The sequence below is a fragment of the Perca flavescens genome, chromosome 9 (genome assembly GCF_004354835.1).
Source record: "Perca flavescens isolate YP-PL-M2 chromosome 9, PFLA_1.0, whole genome shotgun sequence".
In the NCBI taxonomy this organism is placed as follows: Eukaryota; Metazoa; Chordata; class Actinopteri; order Perciformes; family Percidae; genus Perca; species Perca flavescens.
The window spans coordinates 6,821,396-6,847,340 of NC_041339.1; the positions used below are offsets into that span (position 1 = coordinate 6,821,396).

General features: G+C 41.9%; 1 protein-coding gene across 1 annotated transcript in view; it reads right to left on the bottom strand.

Moving 5' to 3' along the window:
• arhgap39 (Rho GTPase activating protein 39) overlaps positions 1–25,945 on the bottom strand; it is a 125,753-nt gene that overhangs the window by 25,097 nt on the left and 74,711 nt on the right. The window contains exons 2-3 of the mRNA XM_028588304.1: positions 22,844–23,269; positions 1,955–3,242 (exon numbers count right to left, since the gene is read on the bottom strand). Coding sequence (XP_028444105.1) covers positions 1,955–3,242; positions 22,844–23,269 — 1,714 coding nt within the window. The remainder of the gene's footprint in view (positions 1–1,954; positions 3,243–22,843; positions 23,270–25,945) is intronic.

Genomic DNA, 25,945 nt, shown 5'->3' on the forward strand with positions numbered 1-25,945 from the left:
TTGGCTCGCTGCTTTTGCGTTGATGAGCACCTCACGTTTTTCAGCTTTATGCGCCTCACATTATTTTTTTTAAGGTTATTTTTGGGGCATTTTTAAGCTTTTATTTGTATAGGACAGCTGAAGACATGAAGGGGGAGAGAGAAAGGGCAAACAAAATGCGGCAGTCGAACCCGCGACCACTGCGTACACCTCTATATATGGGCGCGCTCTACCAGGTGAGCTACCTCAGGCGGAAAAGCGGCCAAAGCCATTTAGCTTCACCGCAAAATAACGATTCAGCTGAGGACGGGGGATTCTGTGGTTGCTTAGCAGAATAACAAAGACGTAAAAGGCTTTGCTCTGTCTGATCGGGGCGCCTTCAGCAAAAAGGCAGAACGGTGCGCCTATGACAATTTAACATGACCGCATCTTCAGAGTCAAGCTCTGCAACACTGACATATTCCAGTGTTCCTTTGGTGAGCTACCCAGAGCCTCATCCCATTCCCATGTTCACTGCTTGAATTGGAATATAAAAAAGGTGCCAGTACAATAAACCAGCAGCATTACATTAAAGAATTTGGGGGCACAGCTGCGGCATTTGCTGTTTCACATTAAAAGCTTGCCACCTTCAAACCAGCGGGAGGCTTTTTTTGTGAAATACAATATATTTGTCACAAAGTTAGTGGAAACTTGTTTAGTAAAATTGGAACTATTCTTGACTAAAAGCTGGTCAACACAAACCGACAGTTGACTAAACAATCTCACCTTAAGGTCCATTTAGTAGCTGTTCGGCAGCTTTTTAATCATACTGTATCACATGGCCCAGTTGCCATGGGGAAGTAGAATTCCATTTTTCACTGAGCACTTAAAATCTGAGCATATACATTCCAATGACAACTGGGCCATTCCATTTGCTGATGAAGCTCATGTGATATAAAAGGAATGTGAGGCATTTCCAGTACTGGATGTATTATGTCATGATGTGTGTACACTGTCTGGGAATGTTCTACATACAAGAACTACATTCTCCAGAGAAAAAAGCAGCTTTTGCTAATCAAGGATTTCTTTATTCAATGGTGTGAGCTGGATGATGGTGTGCCATAATAACACAGCTAAAGCAGGTGCAAGAACCACATTTGCATATCCTTTGTTTTACAATTCTAGGTGTGTGTGTTTATATGTGTGTGTGTGTTCCCTGAGAATGGTGCTACTGCTGGTGTAGTGATAATGTCTCACTAGACCAGGCATCAGTGTGACTATTACATAAGCCAATCTAAGGCTCAGCAGCATTACATGAAACATCAATGACTTTCCATCAGGACAATACCAGGGCCGTTCACTGATGCGGGGTGTGTGTGTGTGTGTGTGTGTGTGTGTGTGTGTGTGTGTGTGTGCTTGTGTGTGTGTGCGTGTGTGCTGTAGTTCAGGGTAAGGCTTCAGCTCTGTGACTATCTAGTTGATGAACTGATCTTATTTATAGTTCAAATATTATTGTAACCACAATAGCTCTGCACTTGGCTCCACACATGTTGTCAAATAACATTGCAGCGTTTTAGAATTTACATCTGCTCCACAGTATGTTAATCAATACACTTTGCATCTTAGCTTCGACTTTTAACATACTGCATCTTGTTTAATTGTCTGTAAATTATATGAATCATAGTCAGCAGCTAAGAAGCCAGAGAGCTGAAATCACTTCAAAATAAACTGATGGGTATCCATATCCTAAAATGATAACTCGGGTTTATCAAAACTTGGGTTTTATTTTGGTAGTTCAAAATACTCAAAGTAATTGCTGAGATCTGGGAACGTGGTGACATCACTACAACAAAGTCAGGGAAAGAAACAAAACCAGTCAGACGATCTGACGAACTAAAACATTGACCTAACTATGAAAATAAGACCCAAGTTGTAATAAACTGGAATTATCCTGTACTCCTAGATGCGGACAGAGACTCCCAGCATGCAGCGGTACCTGTGAAGGGTGGAGGTAAGGCTCAGGGGAGGCCAGGCTGGTCTGGACAGAGAGGCTTTTCTCCAGCAGGGCCTGGGGGAAGCCCAGCCGATCGAAGGTGCTGCGTTTCCAGTGGTGGCCGTCGCTCTGCGCCAGCGCCTCATCCTCACTGAACGCCCTCACCACCGGTCCCGGTAACGGCAGAGGCAGCGCCCCGTCACTCTCGTAGCCGTCTTTGGAGCCGCCGCCCTGGGCCGCCCCCCCGCCCTGCCCCGAGTCCCAACTGCTCCTCTGTTTCATCACCTGCTGGGCCTCCCACGCCAGCCTGGCCTGGGCCAGCATCGCCTCCGATGCTGTGCCTGCAAGCTCCCCCTCTGGCCCCACGCAGCGCGCCAGCTCCTGGGGGAGGGACGGCTTGCGGCTCTTACGTTTGCGGTTCCCCCCGGGGGAGAAAGCCCCAGGGCCGCCTGTGGAGGAAGAGGAGAGGGAGTGGGTCTGACTGGACGTCCAGGATATGGAGTCCTCATAAAGCAACCTCTGGCCTCCTTCTCCTCCCTCCCCACTGTAGTCCAGCAGCAGGCGGGGATCCCTGATCAGAGACTGGCTGTGCTGCAGAGTATAGGACCCCCCATATGAGCCACCATAGCCCCCTGTAGTGCCGTAACGCAGCAGGCGGTCGGCGGTCTTGAAGCGAGGGCTGGAAGACGACTGCTCCACGTACACCAGCTGCTTGACGTACTCCTTCCCCACGGGACTGTACTCCAGACTCTGGGTCTTTTCGGGACACTTCTGCCTGGTTAAAACCAGCTGGCCGTAGGGCGACTGGCCCTGCTTGGGGGAGTGATAGAGGGGGGCTGAAGACTTGCGAGCAGGTGACTTGCCAGTGCCGTAGAAGGAGGAGTCAGAGAGGTGCATGTCAGTGGGAGGCTCCTCGTAAATGGGAGGGGGCTGGTACTCCGAGGGCGGCTCCTCGTAAAGCGGGGGTTCATAGGCGTAGCGGGGCGAGGGAGGCTGCGAGTCGGCCGAGGAGCGGCGGTGTGTGCCGGTTCCGCCCAGCTCAGCCCGCTTCAGGAAGGGGGACTGGCGGCGGTCGGTGTAGAGAATGGGGGAGCCGTCGGGTTCTGGAGGCGCGTTACCTCCAGATGATCGGCGGGCTCGTGAGGTGGTGCCCCCTCCAGGAGGACAAGGGGTGGGGGGGTCACAGGGGGAATAACCATTTCCCTGGTGGGCCAGGAAGCTGGGCTCTCTGTCTGTCACCTTGATTAGCATTCGCTCCTTTGTACCAGTGTTCCACCTGAAGGGAGAAGTCCTGAGAGCAGAAGAGAGGAGAGGAGGACAGAAGATGTAATTAAGGTTCAGGACCAGACTGATTAAAGTGCCCATATTATGAAAAAAAAAAAAAAAAAAAGAAAATCACTTTTTCTGGGATTTTTAGGGTGTTATTTTGTGTCTCTGGTGCTTCCACACGCATACAAACTTTGAGAAAAACAAACATCCATGGTGTTTTGAGTGAGATAAAAGGTTACTGAATTTAACCTGCCTTCAGTCTCCGGGTGAGCTGTTCGAAATCTGCACGGCTTTCTACGTCACTAGCCGAAACGAGGGGCCTGAGGGGCTAACCGTTGCATGCTTGCATGCTAGCTCGTTCTCAATGGCAAAACACTGCTACAACACACACAAATTCACCCTAATCTACAAAATAAATTGTATAGAACTACTACAAGTCCCTAGCCTAGAAATCTAGACGCACCCTAGTGGCAGCAAATTTATTTTGCAGCCAGGGGGGTCAAGGCACTCTCCGTTGACTTGTGAGCTGGAAAAAAAAAATTTTGGTCAGGCTAATCACATTGTGTATAGAGTTGGTGGGCGGGGCTTATGGCTGCTGCTGCTGGGAATAGCAGTCTTCTGGAAAACTTGGAGTTAAGCTTTTCTTTGAGAAAAGAACAAAGAACAACACAGAAATCATTCTTAAAAAAGGAAGAGGTGTTTGGAGTTTTGCCGACTGGATACGACAAAAGTTTAATCTATCAACTAGCTTCGCTAAGTTCTTCGTTGCTCTGCCTGGTTGTAGCGCTATCCTATTCGAGCAGAGGGAATTTGAAAGAAAACCATTTATCCCGCCCCTCGGATTGAGCTCCGTCAATGGTGAGTTCCCAGACCCAACATCTTGATGTGGGTCTCGCTTGTCAGGCTAACAAGTCCCTGCTCTGCAGATATTCCACGCAAAGTTGGAAGTGCGCCCTCGTTTAGAAGAAGTCTCCCGGCTAATCCTGCCTTGTACTGACCGAAGTTGGAGAAACAGCTAGCTAGCAATTGTGAGCTTACCTAACTACTGCACATGTGTGACTGCCAACAAAGATGTTACAGGAGTTGAGAGGTCTCACTCTGTAGCTAAAACAGAGACCTGAACACACAGGGTGAAAAGAGGAGCTGCAGCAATGTGCAGTACAACAAAAATATGGTGTTTTTTGAAAATTAAACCATGTAAACCTATTCTGGTACAACCTCTAAATACAATTATGAACCTGAAAATGAGCATAATATGGCCACTTTAAGAGCTGTCACATTCACATTTGTAGTAGAGATTTGTCCTGGTCGCCTTACAAATTACATTTTAGGGCATGTTTTTAGTAATCGGGAGTGGAATACGTTTTAAAAGGAACCCCTACCAACACTGGCCAAATCTGAAATATAATGAAGCTCATCTTGCTCTCAGGTTTACTGTCAATGTAGAGTCTTCACCAAGTCTTGTATTGTGTGTCTACACAACCTTGGTAGTTTGAGCAGTTATCATATTGCCAACAGTAACTCATAAGAAACATGCGTGAAAACATAAACACACTTCACATTCTAGATGTTATCTTATGGGATGCTACGTGGCTCGTTTTGTTTTCCCAATACATATACACCTCATCAGTTCGCATTCACACACTCCGTCGTTCCTCTGTGAATGGGCCCTCACATTCTGCCTGTTTGTCAGACAACAGGAAGGAGGAGGGGAGGGAAGAGCGGCGTGGGATGAGGAACAAGAAGTGAACTGGGCGAGAGGGAGGGAAGTGTGACATTGATTGCAGCATTGGCCACCCTCCGTTTCCAAATGCTTCCAAACACTGATCCCCAGGGCCAGTGCTCAATAGCGGCAGTGTGAGTGTTTGTGTAACGTGGATGTTAATATGCATGTGTGTGTGTGTGTGTGTGTGTGTGTGTGTGTGTGTGTGTGTGTGTGTGTGTGTGTGTGTGTGTGTGTGTGCGAGAGAGAAAGAGAGGGAAACAATGAGGGCAGGATTAAGCATTACAGGGCTGTGCTGGCATCTATCACAACATGCTCCAGACTCAGCGCTCCAACCCACTTTCTTTATTTCCTCAGTCCATCCACTTCTCTGCCAACCTTTCCTCTCTATGTCTCCTACTCATTACTACACTTTCTCTCCTTATACCTAATTGTTAATAATTCCATTTTGACCATCAAATCAATAAACACATTCCCTGCCTTTTCTAGTCTGTCTCCGTTACTGCAGCGTCAACCTGCATATTCCTCCTCTTCATCTCTTTTTCATTTAAACTTCTGTTGCTCAGTCAGCTGTCAGTGGCTGAAATACAGTGGTGTGAAAAAGTGTTTGCCCCCTTCCTCATTTCCTGTTCCTTTGCATGTTTGTCACACTTAAGTGTTTCGGAACATCAAACCAATTTAAACAATAGTCAAGGACAACACAAGTAAACACAAAATGCAATTTGTAAATGAAGGTGTTTATCATTAAAGGACCAAAAAATCCAAACCATCATGGCCCTGTGTGAAAAAGTGATTGCCCCTAAACCTAATAACTGGTTGGGCCACCCTTAGCAGCAACAACTGCAACCAAGCGTTTGCGATAACGTGCAATGAGGCTTTTACAGCGTCCTGGAGGAATTTTGGCCCTCATCTTTGCAGAATTGTCCTAATTCAGTTACATTAGAGGGTTTTCGAGCATGAACGGCCTTTTAAGGTCATACCACAACATCTCAATAGGATTCAGGTCAGGACTTTGGCTAGGCCATTCCAAAGTCTTCATTTTGTTTTTTTCTTCAGCCATTCGGTGGTGGACTTGCTGGTGTGTTTAGGATCATTGTCCTGCTGCAGAACCCAAGTTCGTTTCAGCTTGAGTACACGAACAGATGGTCGGACATTCTCCTTCAGGATCTCTTGGTAGACAGCAGAATTCATAGTTCCTTTTATCACGGCAAGTCTTCCAGGTCCTGAAGCAGCAAAACAGCCCCAGACCATCACACTGCCACCACCATATTTTACAGTTGGTATAATGTTCTTTTTATGAAATGCAGTGTTCCTTCTACGCCAGATATACTTGGACACACACCTTCCAAAGAGTTCCACTTTTGTCTCATCGGTCCACAGAATGTTGTCCCAAAAGTCTTGGGGATCATCAAGATGTGTTCTGGAGAAATTGAGACGAGCTTTGATGTTCTTTTTGCTCAGCAGTGGTTTTCTCCTTGGAACTCTGCCATGCAGGCCATTTTGCCCAGTCTTTTCCTGATGGTGGAGGCATGAGCGCTGACCTTAACTGAGGCAAGTGAGGCCTGCAGTTCTTTGGACGTTGTTGTGGGGTCTTTTGTGACCTCTTGGATGAGTCGTCGCTGCGCTCTTGGGGTAATTTTGGGCGGCCGGCCACTCCTGGGAAGGTTCACCACTGTTCCATGTCTTCGCCATTTGTGGATAATGGCTCTCACTGTGGTTCGCTGGATTCCCAAAGCTTTGGAAATGGCTTTATAACCCTTTCCAGACTGATAGATCTCAATTACTTTCTTTCTCAATTGTTCCTGAATTTCTTTGGGTCTCGGCATGATGTGTAGCTTTTAAGGATCTTCTGGTGGACCTTACTGTGTCAAGCAGCTCCTATTTAAGTGATGCCTTGATTGTGAACAGGTGTGGCAATAATCAGGCCTGGGTGTGGCTAGAGAAATTGAACTCAGGTGTGGACAACCACAGTTATAGTATGTTTTAACAAGGGGGCAATCACTTTTTTCACACAGGGCCATGATGGTTTGGATTTTTTTTCTCCTTTAATAATAAACACCTTCATTTACAAATTGCATTTTGTGTTTACTTGTGTTGTCCTTGACTTTTGTTTAAATTGGTTTGATGTTCCGAAACACTTAAGTGTGACACACATGCAAAGGAACAGGAAATGAGGAAGGGGGCAAACACTTTTTCACACCACTGTACTTCACTAAAAAGGTACCAACAAATCCCAAAAGTGGCCAAAAAGTGTGGAAATGTTGATTTCTCCAGTATTATAAATCAGCGGCAAGTCAAACTACGGTCACCTATTTCCACATCAGAGCTGGCTGGCTACATTTACCTTTCAATTCCATCTATTCTTGTTTCCATTTTAAAGAGAAGCAGTATTCTCCTAACTCAGCATAAGTGAAATGATTCCCAAAGGTTACCCTTTGTTATGCAGCTCAGTTTATGTAAAAAGGATGTCAGAATATCAATGTCAGTAAAAGAGCTTTAATTTCAATGAAAAACCTCCATTCGTTGCTATGAAACAGTTGAATCAGTAAGGACATTATCTCTACTAGTCATGCTTATAAAAATGTCTCAAAAAATCCATAGCCTGTAAATATAACAAGTAAAAAATGTTCTCCCGTAAAAAATGGAGATGTACGAATTAAAACATATCATGTCTGAATAATGTGGGTATAATACATGTTTGGGCTAATCGTTGTTGCACTCTGGGTCCAAACCAAAATCCCTACGCAAAAATGAAAAATATGGAAATTACACAATAACAATGCACACTAAATCCAAGCTGTCCACTTCCTCATGTTCTACTTCCTTTTCTTTTGAAGCAACTGGTTAGCAATTGAGTCTTCAAATTTCAGCAGCAATAGTGATCTTTTGCTTTTCATGCTTCTTAGCAAAGCACCCGAGCAGTTTTTCTATTTTTTTTTTTAAAGATCATTTTTTGGGAGTTCCAGGCCTCCATTTCTATAGGACAGCTGAAGACACGAAAGGGGAGAGAGAGAGAGAGGGGGAATTACATGTAACAAAGGGCCGCAGGCCGGAGTCGAGCCCGCGGCCGAGGAGAGAACCTCCACACATGGGCGTGCCCCCCACCAGGCGCCTACCCGAGCCATTTGGGGCAGCACCTAAGCCGAATGAATGAATGGGACCAAAAGACTTTTCTCAGATCTAATGATTGTAGTTTGACTTCTTTAGCAAGTTTTGACTTTTTGAGTGTTATTTATTTATGATCTGGCATTTCCGCCTTAAAATCACCAGGAAACCATGAAAGGGGAGAGAGAAGGGGAAGACATGCAGGAAATTGCAGCAGGTCAGATTGAAAACCTGGGCCTCTGCGTCGAGGAAAAAACCTCTTCATACGGGAGCGCGCCCTACCAACTGAGCCACCCAGGCGCTACCTCGCTTCCTCTCACGATCTCACTACAGCCACGTAGGGCTGTCACGATAACTCCATTTTGTTGTGCAATATATTGTCCCAAAATAAATTGCGATAAACAATATTATTGTCATTTTAAGACCATTTTATGCCACTGATTACATAATGACAATATGACAATATTATAGCATAATAACGTAAGCACGCTCTTTCAAAGATCAAAGAATGTTTAATTCTTAAGAATATTTCGACATTGGAATCAGAAGTTATACAGGCCATTTTGCGCTCATCCAATTCCCAGTGTGCTAAAGCAGAAGCAGGCTTCAGCAAGTACATCAGCAGTGTGGTTTTGGGGTATTTATCTGGTCTCTATAAACACTTTGTCTGCAGAGTCCAGTCAGCAGTTATGTAGTGTACGGTCCAGCTCATGTATAGGGTCATATTTGAGCTTGACCACATATCTGTAGTGGCAGAGTAAAAGGAGATGTCTTTTATCTCCTTCAGAATGTCGCCTTTTACTTTGTTGTAGATGAAATGGCAGTTTGGGACAAGCACGTTATCTTTGACAATTATTAATAATAATAATTTGTCAAAAGTTTGCAGCAATTTTTAAATGCTGGTTTTTCGACTATGTTTAATGGCTGCATCTCTTTGGCTATATAGCGAGTTACGCAATCTGTGAGCATGCGTCATTTCGTTCGATAGCACAATAGCATCTGTAACAGGTAACAGTGTGGAAGACCCCTCTCCACCTCCAGCTGCGGTTGTTGTTCCCAGGTTGAAAAACTGGGTGGGATGGTTATGTTTTAGGGGAGATTTTAGGTTAGTTATATTGCCTCTTTTCGCTGCCACTATTTTTAAACGAAGACATACCGGCTCGTCCACGTTAATTGGCTCTCCTCTCTCATTCGGCTTAAAGCCAAAATGTTCCCACACCGGAGCTGAAGATCCCGGCTCTGAAACCAAGTCCATTGGGACTGGCTGTAGATGTCACAAAACACTATAGGGCCTATAAGACAGTGGGTTCACGTCTTCTCTTGACCTGTCGCTATACGCTGTGTGTGTCTGTGTGTGTGTGTGTGTGTGTGTGTGTGTGTGTGTGTGTGTGTGTGTGTGTGTGTGTGTGTGTGGAGACGCTGCCTGAGCCCCGCCTCTGCCTCCGATACAGAAAGCAGACAAGATGATAGAGTAAAATTTTGGTAATATTCACTTGTACGTCAAAATATGAAAATTATCAATTGCAATATATTGCGTCTCCAAAAGCTACCAAGCTCATTTCCATAGATCGTGCGATAAGTCCATATATTGACTATCACGACAGGCCTACAGCCACGAGATGTCAGCCCCTAACAATAAACGTAATTGCGGGTCGTTATGAGCTGATGCACAATCAACCTATACGGTTGTTTTCTGGTTGAGGACGGTCTGCTATTTTAGGATAATGGGCTGCTTTGCCCATAACTGGCTGTATTTCTCGGTCTTTCTTTCTTGTTATTTAGATATTTTTATGATACGTAGCGTACTGTATCTTTGGAAGTATGTGTATATGTGTACTTATGTATAGATGAGTAAGCAGGTACTTGTTTTCTTCATCAACGTGTCTTCAAATAATTACACCTGTACAAGACCTATGTACAGTATATCTTTCCTTTCAATAAAAGTGAATTTAAAAAAAAAGTAATTTGTTGTTCACAAATAAACAATTTGGGTACTTTTGGTATATAACAAATGCCTAAATGAAGGGGTACATTACCATCTGCGTGTGATTTACTAAACAACATTGTGACTGTAAAACACTTAAATGCTACATTTCAAATTTTAGAATGTATCACTGAATTCATGCATTATGATGGCATAATTATTTTGGGAATTAGGCATGATATTTTTTAAATTAACATTTAAAAAAATCTCACATACCTTCAATTAAGAAACGAATGGATGAAAATAGATGAATGTCTAAATAATCTGTAATGAGAGCAGCAGCCCTCAGTAGTGCCTAAATCATTAGTTGATTAATGGAGTAATCAACAGAAAGGGAATTGATTAGATATTATTAGCTGCAGCCCTCATTTTAAAGTGTTGTGTGTAAACAATTAACTAGACTATTAACAACAAGACAAAGCTTAGTGCCGCTTTTAATAATCAAATGCATAAAAATAAACAAGCTGTCCCCAGCGTGGATAATGTTGTACCAAGACAAAACTGCATGTACCAAAGTTAAACGCGGGTGGTTTGATTTAAAACTTAAAAGTAATAGTAAGCACAGTGTGAAGGCCGTGCAGGGGGCCACTGGACTGTGAACTGACGCCGCTGGAAATCATCCCTCCATCTCCACACAATCAGCCTTCAAGGTCAGGTATGCTGTGGCAACACACACCGATTCACTCACATGCAGTTTATGTCGGGAAACAAATCACCTCCTTTTAACTTTGCAATTTTGTTAGTCTAACATGCCATAAACTAAGGTGTGCAAAAAATAAATAATTCTATTCGTATTTGAATCCCGATTCAAGCTCTACCGATTCCAAATCGATTCACAGAATTCCAAAAATAGATTCATATTTAAAAATAAAATGCAAATAATATATTTTTTTTTTAAATTGTATGTCTACTGCAATCACATAGATAGATACTTTATTGATCCCCAAGGGGAAATTCAAGGTCCCAGTAGCATACAGACGTCACACACAACATGCACATACATCGCAACAGGATGTTAAAATAACAAATAAACAAATCCACATGAATAATATGGACCATAAAAGATACTAAATAAAAAATCCACATGAATGTACTAAGGGATGTATAAGATATATACACACACACACACACACACACACACACACACACACACACACACAAACATACATATACACACACACACACACAGGAAAAGTAACTACATTTACATACTGTGAATCGTTTTTTTAAAAATCAAGAATCGTTTTTTTGAATCGAAAATCGATATTGAATCGAATCATGAGCCTAAACACCGGAATCCAATCGTGACATTTTCTGAATCGTACACCCCTACCACAAACGGTTACTTATTTCATGCTACATGTTCAGTGAAGGTAAAGTCGGCACACAAAGGAACTCGTGATGGGTCATGGGTCATTGCAATAAAATAAACCTGCGGAAGGCCAAATTGTGGGCCAAAACGTTGTGCCTTATTTGCACTATTAAAGTATGTTTCCGGAGCATTAAGCTGTTGTGCAGACTTTACCTTCTTTCAATATTTACTTTTGTCCTACAACACCAACTACATGGACGTGCAAAACATGGTCTTTTTTGGACTTATTTTATGCTACATGCCATTTTTCCAAGACCAAACCAGTTTGAAAATATAATTAAAACTTTGAACACGCTGTGATAAAAAAAAAACTTTACTCAGAGTGTATGAATACTGATGATGTCATTTCTTAGTCTACAACTTGCCGCACAACATGAAAAGGGTTTTGTGTATCAGTTTACATGTGGTCCACTGGCGAGTTGCCACTGCTACTCCTTTGTGTGTGTGTGTGTGTGTGTGTGTGTGTGTGTGTGTGTGTGTGTGTGTGTGTGTGTGTGTGTGTGTGTGAGAGAGAGAGAGAGAGCAAGAGAAAAAGAGACTGAAAGACTTGGTAGACACTTCCCATATAACCAGATCCAATAAGGAATATGTGAGAGAAGATCTCCCAGCAGCCATCTGGACTGACAGTCTGCAGCTGTGCCACCAGGCCGCACGCACGCACGCACACACATGCACACACACACACACACACACACACACACACACACACACACACACAAAACCAACACTGCACCAAACTGTTTCCAATGACAGCTCCTCAGATGTGTAACAAATCATCTGGCGTCAGGTTTTTATTATTTATGTTTACTTAGATAGGGACAGATACAAAAAACATAGGTAAGCTTAAACAGTCATCTGATGTATGTATCATAGTGTTTTTAGCTGAAGCTAATTCAAGACACTTGTCCCTAGTAGGGCTTTTGGTTAAAAATAAAAATACAGATAAACATTAAAAATAAGACTGATGAAAAGAGATGAAATAAAATGGAATGAAATGAAAAAGGAAATAAAGTATACAGAGAGAGCACAGTGTAAAAACTAATATATGAGAGCAATATTGTTCCTGAATTTATTTATTTATTTATTTTAATTTTTTTTTTTTTTTTTTTAAAAGGTGGCTAATGTTGGGATACATTTCAAGGTTAGTTTTCTTTACCTTTTTTGTTGTGCGCTCTAAGCCAGTATTAATAAGCTTATATCAGGAGCAGCCTGATAGCAGTGGCCTCAGAATGCTTAAAAACATGGACGTTTTTATTTTATTTTTAACGCCTTTTATGGACGTGTCATACGACACGTCCATAAAAGGCGTTCACACCCGTTCCAACGGCCACACTGGATGGCTGGGTGAATAGCCTCCTCCTCACTGCATCCCGCTGCCTCCCTATTCTCTCTCCAAGAATTCGGTCTCTTAAGTGTCTTTGTAGTCTCCAAAAAAGAATCGTGAAAACTAGGATAACGGCAAACACAGTCTATCCTGGAAGGCATACGTGACACAAAAAGTGATGGAAGTAGTTGCATGGCTTAAGAAAAAAGTTCTAACCCTGCCTTCTTTCACACCGCCAAACCCCTGCCAATTGACTGTTAGGCTTGGAAACCATTTGGTTTCACATCAAGAGGTTGACCCATCTTTGTTTTTTACATCTGTTACCATTGGCTAGTGCAATTAGTGTGGACTGTCTCAGTTTTGAGGGAGAAGGATCAATAATCAATAATAATAAAATAAAAGCATGGTTTAGAAGTGTGTAAGCTGTGTCCGCATCAAAAGCTTTATAGAGCATGCTAACTGATGAGTTTTAACACATCTATCTCGATTCATTATTTATTGTAAAACATTTAAACTTTTAATAAGTATACTTTAAACCTTAAGTTTGCACACAGCCCACATTATTGGCACAAATTATCTTCCCCAATTAGTTAACTTGCTAGCTAGCTAACTCAGCACATGGCTAGGGCTGTGACGATAACCTCATCACCGCATTTTATTTATTTTTTTAAACTTTTTGCTGGTGAAACTTACAGGAGAACAGAGGTCGTGCGATATGAAATATAATGAAAGCAATAATTATTGTTTAAGTTATCCTCATCGACTGTCTTCTATCCTATATTTTAGAGTTTATGGAGAGAAAGAACTTAAATTGCTTGTCGCTTCAGCTTTGCACAAGAGGATGGATAAAATAGGCTATATGGGGAATTTCTTTTGTGTCAGATTATTATGAATTATTTCTACAGGTAACGTTCAATATATTACATGGTTGGGGAAGGCAGAGAAAGTTCTGTTCTCAGCTGAGGTGGACATTACCGCTGCATTGTTTACTATTGCACTTAAAGCTTACTTTATGTTGTAAGTTTTAAAGGAACACGGCGACTTATTGGGACTTTGTCTTATTCACCGTATCCCCCAGAGTTAGATAAGTCCATACATATCCTTCTCATCTCCGTGCGTGTTGTAACTCTGTCTGACGCCCCCACCACTAGCCTAGCTTAGCACAGATCCTGGAGGTAACCGGCTCCATCTAGCCTACTGCTCCGAATAAGTGACAAAATAACGCCAACATTTTCCTATTTACATGTTGTGATTTGTATAGTCACAGCGTGTACAAATAACAAGGTCACATGAGACACAGCCATCTTCTAATCGTATTCAAACTGGGAACTATATTCTCAGAAAGGCGAAGCACTGCTACTTCTGCTCCTCACCACGGGGCTTCTAAGGTGCTGCGAGCAAATCCCTCCGCCCAAGTAGCAGAAGTAGCAGTGCTTCGCCTTTCTGAGAATATAGTTCCCATTATGTATCCTTCATTGGTCAATGAATGGAACTAAATCAGGTGACTTTAGCCATTTGTGCTTGTGTGTCTGTATCTGCTGTGTATGTATGCAGGCCTCTGCACAATATAAAATGTCCTCTGTAAAGTATGTCACATGCACACCAATATTTCAGTATTATTCCGAATATGACAATATTCTGAATTTGATTTGGGTCATGTAAACAGCATATTCCCTTTGGATATTAGAAAATAAGGGCTTTTTCCGAATTTACTAAATTTATTTGGGTTTTAGAGGCATTCTTTAGACATGTACACAGGGCATTCGGAATATGCGTCTCAATCGGGGGTTTTGCCGCAGTTTGCAACAGTTTACGGCCTCTTGGCGTTGCTATTTGTACACAAACCAACCATCCAACAGTTTGCAGGACTGCAGTAGAGATGCATGCCCAAAAGAAAAGAAGAAACGGCTACTTTTAAACATTATGAAAGACTTGGATACAGGTTTTTGGATATGCACAAACATCGCAACGGCATCTTTTTCAAGAAGCTGGTTCGGTCCTGTTTTGCACAGCTACATGTCAACGGGAATATTAGTGTATTCACTTTCATTAGCCATGTAAACAGCTTGGTCGCAGTATTGTCTTTTTCGGAATAAGGGCAAAAACTGAAATATGTGCATGTAAACGTAGTCAATAATTCAGACACTGCACATAACAGAAGGAAAAAAGGTACAGACTACAGTACAAGTGAGTGTTTATCATCTTCACTCTTCTTCATCCTGATCGCTGTCCTCTCCTCCCTCTGTCCTCTTTCTCCCCATTTGTCCCTCCCTCCATCCTTTAATAGGATCCTTGTGTGTGCAGGCTGGTAGAGCTGTGTAGAGGTCAATAGCTCCCATCTGTCACAGAGAAAGCTGTGTGGTCTACGACAAACTGCCTAACCCACTCTCCTTAACAGCATTCACTCTCTCCAGGGACCATATCTTCAGCCTGACACTCAGCTTCCACACTAAACAGACTGCTATTTGCTATAACTAAATGTTTGTGGGGAATGGACCATATGACAAGAGAATATCGTGCCATTTAATTCTACTGTGAATATTTACTACGGACAGATGATATCTGAGTTGATGAGGGGTGTGCAGGTTCAAATATGCTGCTCTGGACCACAATGCTGGACAGATGAACGGACACATGAATCAACCGACATCATCATCATTGGGCGGCGTTTTTATACTGGACCGTTTTCATACCGACCTAGGACTGAACGATTTGGGGCAGGGGGGAGGGAATCGAATTGTGATTTTCCTGCCAGATATTGCTATTAGGATTCAATTTGTGATAATTATTATTTTCCTGCATATCGCACCTGTCTACAATCCTGTCAAAAAAAGTTTTACAAAAGAAAAGAGAGATCCACTGAAAATAGGACATTTCTGTAAACACCAAACATTTAACTAAATAATTCACATTTGATTAATCGCGGTCTTCACGATTAGCTAATCGCATTTTTTTGCGATTTGAAAAGGATTAATCGTTCATCCCTATACTGAACCTTCCCATACATAACAAGTAAATCAGTTTCCCTTTCACATACTGTGTGTGCGTTACGTACAGTGTCTGCACGACTTTACCACTCTGTATGCAGGTGTTTCTAATGCAATTCTTGAATAGTGGTCGGGATGCCCGAGCAACTGCAACCATTTAAGCTGTGCTGGTAAAGTGTAAATGTTTTTCAATAAGAATGCACGGCAAAAAAAGGAGATTCTTCCTCCCTGCAATATTTAAAACTGATCTGCTGACTAAATAGTGCCTGGAAGTCAAAATCTTGTAGTGTAGACCAATTTCTATTACAGAAAAACACTGTTAAAAAACACAATAAGAGCCTCTTGCTGGTTTGTGGATGGAAAGCTTTTAATGTGAAGCTGCAGCAGGAAATGTAGGGTTTGCATCAGCAGTAGCTGAACGCAGCTCCGATATACGACTAAAAGCAGTCAGTAAAGCTAAACTACAGAGTGAATATAAACTCCAAACTAGGGTTGGGTATCGTATTCCAACAATTCACGATTCCCGTTCTTGGAAGAGAGGGGTCCAAACGTGCTTATTTCACAGAAAACACTTAATTATAAAAAACTTCTACAAAGTAGGGCTGCAACTAACGATTATTTTCATAGTCGATTAATCTGTTGATTATTTTCTCGATTATTTGGTTAGTGGTTTGGTCTATAAAATGTCAGAAAATGGTGAAAAATGTGGATCAGTGTTTCCCAAAAAGCCCAAGATGACGTCCTCAAATGTCTTTTACTGTCACAGAGGAGAGAAGAAACTAGAAATTATTCACATTTAAGAAGCTGGAATCAAATAATTTTTACTTTTGTCTTAAGAAATTACTCAAACCAACTAATCGATTACCAAAATAGTTGGCAATTACTAATAAGTTCATTTTCATTCCTATTCACAATAGAGCTGGGTGATATGGAAAAAAACAAATGTCACTATATTTTTGACCAAAATGTCGATATTGCGGCGATATTGTAAGGTTTACTATTGGTGCTTTCACAAAATATTAACACAATGGGAGTTTTGATAAATAATCACCAATAATGTGGATAGAATGACTAAGTGGATAAAAGCAAATAATAGAACAGCAAGTAAGTCTGATAAGTTCAGAAAATGATATCACTTTATTGGGATATCCAAAATGTAAGGCCATAATAGCCTCATATATCCATGTCGATATAATATTGACATATTGCCCAGCCCTAATTCACAATTAATTTCATGGAACCTATAATATAATTGTATACAGTTCAATGTGATTACGGTTATCAAAAAGCATGCTAAACTGTGCCTGTGAAATAGTAAAGTCCTCAAAATGAATGGAAGTGAATGAGGAGCCTGACACCTGGGGGGGGGATGGCAGGGACAGTGGTCGTCACTAGCTTAGTTGTAGATGACTTTAGATAGAGGTAAGACTGAGTTGAGACTTACCAAGTGGTAACAACAGTGCATGGTTTTGTACCTGTTTCTTTTAAGGAGTCACTTTTGTCGATCAAATGTTTACTTTAGAGATGGTCCGATACCATCTTTTACTTCCCGATACCGATTCAGATACCTGAACTTGCGTGTCGGCCGATACAGAGTGCCGATCTGATACCAGTGTGTCATATATTTTATTATGTTTAAACAGCTGTAGACTACTATCCCTGTATGGATGTGATATGATTGCTATCTTTGTTGTTAAACTCTGTGTTAAACATCAACAAACACAATGACCTTTCTTTAATATCCAGTTTGAAAATCAGGAAAAAGAACAAACTGCTTTAAAGCAGATTTTCTTCAGGGCTTAATCAGATGGTATCAGATCGGTGCATAAACTTAGTGTTTACAATGAGTTTTTTAGGGAAACATCACATTAGTGAAATGTAAATGTCCATATTTCAGTTGTGTCAAATTGGAGTACCTTACCTGTACGCAGTTTATTGTCGGTTATGAACAGTTATATACATTTAAAGTTGAGGTATTATCTATAATTTGAGTCAATTGAGTCTTTAGAGTGAGTTTTTGGGGGGAACATTACCTTAGAAAAATGTAAATGTCCATTATTCAGTTGTTCTTGATCTTCAAATAATTGTTGTAGTGCACTCAATTTTAGTTATGACCCCCCCCGTCACAAATTGATTAATTTCACGTTTTTTGTTGTTCTTGCATAGATTTATTGGTATTTTTTCACTTTACGTAAAACAAACAATGACCACTTACAGTGACTTATAACCTGCTAGTAACATACTATTATATCTTCCTATACCTCATAACTCAATACCTTTTAATCACATTGTAATGCATTATAATAGTGATTATAATGCAATATAATAAACTAAAATGATTTAAATGTATTACAACTATGAAAATTATAATACACTAAATACATGTCAGTGAGTGACCAGCAGTTATGAAGCATTATGATAGTTGACCTCATAAAGCGTGAATTATGCTTCTGCGTAAAATCGACGCCGTTGCTACATACGTAGGTATGTGGAGACACGGCTCTACACCGGACCCTACGCTGTAGACTGACGTGCACTTCTCGAAAAATGTAACACGTCGCGGCAACGCACGTCCTGGATTGGTAGCGTTGCATTCTGTAGGCTACGGCGAAAGCTCTGCGCGGAGCCTCCGCAGAACAATCAATCACGCTTTAGTCATTATGAAATGCTATATGCATTGTAAATGTTATTCGAAAAAATTATGGCTATTCACGAGCGGTTATAAACAATAATTATACAGTGCGAATTTTGACGCATTAAAAGAATGCTTATGAGTGTGCCTCAACTGTGCAAACCTGTTTTTTTTTTCATTTATTTTTTGTTGTTGTCTTGGGTTGTTTTTTAAGGGGTTGGGGGGCTAAAAAAAGGGCTTTATTCTTTACTCTGTGGCTGTCTTACTTTATCTTATACTGTATGTCCTCCTTGGAAATTCAATAAAGATATGTTATAAAAAAAAATGCTTATAATGAACTATAGACATGGGTGTCACAGAAAGTGTTACTAGGACATTTTTGGAAAGTGAGGACATTCTGGCAGCTCACCTTCGGACATACTTTCAAAGGCTTGTTTGAGGGTTCAGACTTGGTTTTAAGGTTCAGGTTACAGGTTTAGGTTAGGTTGGGGTTGAAACACAAATGGGTTAGGGTCGGGGTTAGGCATTTAGTTGTGAGGGTTTAGGTTGGGGTTAGGGAATGCATTAGGTCATTATGAGGAGTGTCCCCACAAGTAGAATAGATGTGTGTGTGTGTGTGTGTGTGTGTGTGTGTGTGTGTGTGTGTGTGTGTGTGTGTGTGTGTTCTCCTTGCAAGTAAAGAAGACATTTACAGGACACTGTGACCCCAGCCAGGCAGATCCACCAATCACTGCAGACTGCAGCAGATTACAGCAAACCAGCAAACCAAGGAAACCAAGACTGGGGGAGGGGAGGGGGGGCTCTGAAGGTGACAGAGGATAGGAATTAATTCACAGTGGCAGAAACAGAAAGGAGGAGATGGGATGATGAGACAGGAAGAGATAGAGAGGAGAGGATGAAGAGGAACTACTGACAAAAACGCAAAGAAACTAGTCTAATTCTGACCTTACAGGAACACTAATGGTGGCTTTACACCTAGCACCTTATGTTATGAGAGAGAATCATCAGAGTCATGTGAGAAAATGTCTTTCCCTTCTGATTGTTTTTTCACATGCTCTTATTGAATGCAATTCAAATATTTTATTTTTACCAATGAACATGGCATCCAGGGTTACCAACACTCAAGGAACCAGAAGAGCGGATTTGGATATTTGCAAACTGGGCCCATAGTTGCAGACTGAGGCATGTGATGCAGCATAGTGTGAAGAGCACAAACATACACAACAATTTTTCAAGTAAATTGCAGCTTACTACTTCATTTATTAAATGTGCATTGCCTTGTACTTTGGAGACGTGGGGCAATATCATAGATTTTTCACAGATTTCTTTTCAGATTTTATTCACTGCAGAATAAAACGTTTTTTTATCTCTTTCAGTGGGTGTACAGATAGACAGCTACATGGAGCCTCCAAGACACAGAGGCTCCAAACACCACAACATGCCCTTCTTCTTTTCTTATTTCTGTGCAGAATAAACAAACACAGACATACAATCACCTCATGCCACAATGATGTGGTGCCTCCAAGACACACAAGCATCACAGCCATCGCTGCTTTCCTTTCTGTCCCAACTTAGACAAACAAAGGCCGATCCAACTGGTATTTTTCAGCGTCTGGTGACTAGGGCTATAGCGATACACTAATCTCACGATACGATACACGATATTCAGCTCACGATACGATATATATCACGATATTCAGCCAACGATACAATTCGATACGATTCGATACACTTACATCAGTTTCTGAAAGATTTAAAGGGGACCGAGTGATTTTGGTGACATCTTGTGAGTGTTCCATTTACTTGGATTTAATTAATTCAACTGAAAACATCAATTACACAAAATATGTATCTGACTGGACAGAGAGTCTACAGCAGGGATTATCAACTACATTTTTTTCAGAATTTTTCCAAGCACTCTTTCAAATAAAATAAAATAAAATGAATTTATACCTAATACGCCTATTCTTTTTCACTTTCTTACTGAATTAATGCTATTTTTTTTTTTACATGTATTAGTGTGAGCAAACTCCTAAAAAACATGGAAACTCCCTAATGATAACTGGCTCTTTAACTAGAAAAAGATCTCCGACTAGGATGCAGTTCACTGAGGAGTGATGATTAAAATCTGTGATTATGGAAACATTATTGTAGTATGCAGCATCCTGATTGGTGGAAAATGCTTGCAGAAAGAAAGGCTGTTGTCAGGTAAACATGTCACTGTCAAAGAGGCTGAAGCGAAAAGTTGAAGTGGAAAAGCCAAAAGCCCAGCTTTAATGATGAATGGACTGATAAGCAGGCTATGCACTCGTCATGTATGCCTCATTTGCAATGAAACGATGTTGTTGCAAAATAATACAACCAGCATCATCATCATCATCACTGAACATAACGATCGCGTCATTCACGTGCATATTAAGTAGCTCCAGATTGTCCGCTCTAGCGGAGGGTTTGGTTTGTTCAGCCAGCAGTGAGGTTTACAAGAATTTGTCAACATTTCCAGATTCCCGGCAACCTAAGATAAACAGTTAGACTACAAACCGACAGCTTTTGTTTTAGCTTGATTGTAAAAATTCGCTATTTGCAGAGTAGAGCTGTGTGTGACTGAGCAGATTGCAATATCGCTTTCTACATGTTTATGCCGGTCTACACAGGTGAGTGCATTGATAAGTATTGGCTTTCTACTCACGAAGGTTTAATTGTAGCCTATTTACAGAAAAGAGACCAGCGTGAGTTCATCTGCCCCAGCGGCCGTTGGTAACTCTGTATCGTTCCCAGTCAGGTGCTGCGTGTTTTAACCTTTAACACACACACACACACACACACACACACACACACACACACACACACACACACACACACACACACACACACACACACACACACACACACACACACACACACACACACACACACACACCTCGGCTCAGCTGTGTGTGTGGAGCTCGGTCATCGCTGTAGAGGATCCCGGCATGTGAATAGAGATGTAAATACAGGGGGCTGGGTTTTTGCTCTAAATGCTTGAAATGATAAATAACAGAACACATTTTTTTCTCTTTACATTTTGTGAATTCATGATTATTCTGCGGGCCAGACTAAAAGCTTTTGGCGGAGGGCCGCCAGTTGACGTTGGCTGCTCTACAGCGACACTCGCGGCTGCCTGACCAAATCGCTCTTCCTGCAACGTGAACGGGGGTAAACACGGGGGATTTGAATGGGACTTATGTATCGATACTCGCAGCATAAAAATCGATACTTTCTTGGGGAATAAAATATCGATTTATATCGCAGAATCGATAAAATTGCTCAGCCTTACTGGTGACTTACCATGCAGCAGTGCCCTGCTGCCCACTATTTTGCCCCTCAGCTAGCCATAATGTTCCACGGCACGGAACCAAAAACCTATTATTACCGTATTGTGTAAGAGTGTCTGTAAGTGTGTGTGTGACATGAAAATGATTCTGTTTGGGTTTGGGTATGCGTGTACGTGTGTGTGTGTGTGTGTGTGTTACTGAATTAAATGGAATGTAAGAATTTTTCTGCACTGAGTACTTTCACTTGTAACATTTTCCTGATGATACTTTGTTACTTAAGTAACATTTTCAATGCAGGACTTCTACTTGTAACAGAGTTTTTTCACAGTGTGGTATTAGTAGTTTTACTCAAACCTACATTGCGTCATTTTTCGAGTCGATTCTTAGCAAAAAAAAAAAACTGTTCTTTCACAAATATGTACTCATTCATCAGCTGCGTGTAAACGATGGAGACAGCTAATTTCGGGTTCGGCCACCGTAGGAGGAAGGGCTAGAAAGTAATATTCAGTTGGTTGTCATATACAATTTCACCGTTAGATGGGAGACATACACAATGTAGCTTTAAAGGTCCCATGGCATGACAATTTCACTTTCTGAGGTTTTTTAACATTAATATGAGTTCCCCCAGCCTGCCTATGGTCCCCCAGTGGCTAGAAATGGCGATAGGTGTAAACCGAGCCCTGGGTATCCTGCTCTGCCTTTGAGAAAAGGAAAGCTCAGATGAGCAGTTTTGGAATCTGCTTGTTATGTGGACATAACAAGCAAGGTTACCTCCCTTTTCTCTGCTTTGCCCGCCCAGAGAATTTGGCCAACCCATGAGAGAGAGACATCATGGCTTTCAAACGAAAAAAGTGGCAGTTGGTCAAGGCCACACCCCCACCCTCCACCTTGCCCCTCCCACTCTCCTCCGCTTCAGACACAGAAATGGCACATCCTAAGGAAAGCTCATTGTGGGACTGGCTCTAGTGGCTGTTGTTCTGCACTAAAGCTGAATTTCAGGAAAGAGACTTCAGATACAGTATTAGGGGACCACTAAGGTCTATATAAAAGCATCCAAAGAGCACCATGTCATAGGACCTTTAAGTAAAGGATCTGAATGCTTATACACATACTTAAAAGTTATCCTTTAACACTTGTGGCCTCCAAAATAACAAATTGGTCCCATCACGCCAGGTGACTTACCTGTCTGCCTCCTCTCTGTTGCCCTGTTTTTCAGAAAGCTCCTGATCAAGGGAGGAGGAGGTGCTTCCCTCTCGACTGACCCCGCTGTTACGTCCCGGGCTGTTGTCAGCTGACGCCCTCCCTCCTCCTCCTCCTCCACCACCTGCAGGACGGGGGTTGGTGGCATCCGTGTGCTGCTTCAGGGTTTGCAGCTTGGCCAGTGGGATGATGTCGCAGGCCTGGGGCCGGTGCCACACTGTCCGCTGGGTGGAGGCGTTGTAGTAGTAGAAGCGTGAGGTGTTGGGATCAAACAGCTCCCACCACTGGTTTTCACCGGTACGCTTGATGCAAACGCCCTGCGGCGGGTCCCACACACACTCGCCCGTCAGCAGGTTGGCGTACATACGCTCCCGCGTGCGCGGCTCAATGATCTCCACCCACTCCAACCTGCAGGGCGAGAGTTCAGAATGAGCGAGTTTTAGCAAATTGACTTTCAAAATAACCGTGACCTCTGACTACTGGAGGTCCTTCACCAACAACTGACAACAAGGGTTGGGTTGGGTACCAAAACCTGGTGCTACAGAAACATCGCTGCATGTGACGCAAGTTAACACTAACGTTACACTTGACAGCAGGTAATGTTAGCATTCACAGTTATTGTAAAATACCCTTTTCCCATCTGGTGGTTGTTTTTAGTCATTTAACAGCAATTTACTGGTGAAAAAAACATATTTTTATAAGTAATTACATTTTTAATAAATCATTTCATCTTGACCATATGGCCTTAGCAATAAACAAGCCGATCTTTAATGTCACCCACTGTCATTTTTGTGCTCTTCGTTTTTTTTTTTTTTTTTTTGAAGTATTGGTCCGGGCACCGTTTAGGCACCGGCAGTGTTTAAAAAAAAAAATAACAAATCCAAACGACAACTGTTTACTGCATTCTGAAACTGACCGCTCAGCAGCATGCAAATATATAATAACTTCAAAAAGAAGCAGGAGCAGATTTGATTGACACTTCAGGAACCACATGCCTTCTGTAGAGCGTAAAAGAGAAGGATGAACTTCTTATGTTTGGTTTGCTTGTTTCCTTTGCTAAAATAAGGAATCAAGAGCATAAAGACACCCACACAATCTAACAGCTGGAAGTAAGTAAGTAAGTAAGTAAACTTTATTTATATAGCACCTTTCACAGACAGACTTTTTACAGAAGGAACAAATAAAAAGAAAGCAACAAATAAAATACAATAAAAAACCATATTGCTAACTAAATGCTTGTCTAAAAAGATGTGTCTTTAGGTGTTTCCTAAAAGTTTCAACAGAGTCCAAGGCTCTCAAAGCCAAAGGGAGAGAGTTCCAGAGCCTTGGAGCCACCACTGAAAGGGCACGATCACCTCTCGTTTTAAAACGTGTTCTGGGAACAGTCTAAAAGGTTTCGACTTGAAGACCTCAGAGAGCGACCAGAAGTGTGTGCGTGCAATAGATCCCGGATGTAAGAGGGAGCTTGGCCATGCAAGGCTCTATAAATAATGATTACAATTTTAAAATGCACTCCAAAACCAATCGGTGGCCAGTGAAGAGCCTTAAGGACACAACTAATGTGCGATCTCCTGCTGGTCTTAGACAAAAGAACACACCGGGCCCGTTAGTGTCGCGTTGCGTAGATACACGCCTGGCCATTCATCCCGGACGTGTATTTCTACGTGGCGGTCACAAAGAGATTCTCTCTCTCTCTCTCTCTCTCTCTCTCTGAAAGAGACAGGATAAGTGGAGGAAACTGTGGTAATTGTAGCCTATATGTGGCTGTGTAAACACACATAATGTAGTATGTCTGCATGTCTGTATACAGCCCCCCCCCCCCCCCTACTCTACTAACAGACATTACAGAAAGACAACAAACAGGCTTTTAAATATTTCCATCCATCAAAATGATAATATGATTAAGGCAACAATTCAATTAAGGCAGAGTCCCTGTAAATACCATAATGTGATTATCCTTTTAATCCAACTATGTGGATACATGGGCTGTACTCTGATATGCTTTCCTTTTACCAATGTGTATACACAGGCAAGAAGCTGCATGTGGGCCACTTCCTGCATACTTTCTGTGTACCTGAAGATGTTTGGAGGCAGCGAGGCAGCGCTATCAACGCAAAAGTTGGCTTCCCCATTGGCCGTTGCGGTTTCAAATCTGAAATAAAACGTTCGAAGGTTCCTGTACTATCAGAAAGTACTACCAACCAATCGGGAACTTTTTGGGGGTAAAAAGAAAAATGTAAAAAAAAAACTTGGCCCCTACGGGCGAAACATGAATTATACAATAATAATTTAGATGAGTAATCCAGAACAATAAATTGTTGAAAAATAGCATAATTATGTTGTTGAATTCATCAAATTAAAGAAGTCCTTAATTAACCAATTTGGCCACACTTAAAGGAATACGCCACTGTTTGTTGAAATAGGGTTTTTCACCGTCTCCTCTATATTTATATAGGTGGGCAAACGCATTTTTGTCTCAGTGCATGCATTGTCTTAGTCCGGTGCCACCGCCGCCGCTAGCTTAGCTTAGCATAATGAATGGAATCCTTTGTTGCTGTTAGCATGTTGTGAGTAAAAGTGACCCAACAACAACAAAAAACAACCTATTTACATCTTGTGGCCTGCGTATTCACAACGAATAAAAATAGCAATGCAGATTAAGACTAGACAATTTCCTAGGTAGATATTGACTTCCCCCGCGGAGCTCAGTCAGGGCAGCAGCATTTGGTTGTCCAGCAACCCAGAAACAGTGACATTGCGCCGGCCGCAGAGCCCCGCGGGCTGCCGAGATCTCTGTGCCCGAGTAGCAGTGCTTCGGCTGTAACCTACTTCCACCCAATATAGTCCCAAGTCAGTATCTGCCTAGGAAATTGTCTAGTTTTACTCGTTGTGAATACGCAGGCCACAAGAAGTAATTAGGTTTTGTTTTTGTTGTTGTTGAGGTCACTTTTACTCACGACATGCTAACGGCAACAAACAAACGGTAGCGTATTCATTTAAGCACAATGACCAATCCACGGGCCAGCCATTTTCAACCTAGTTTTGTGTAAACTTGAACTTATCCAGCTCTTTTTTCAGCAGCTT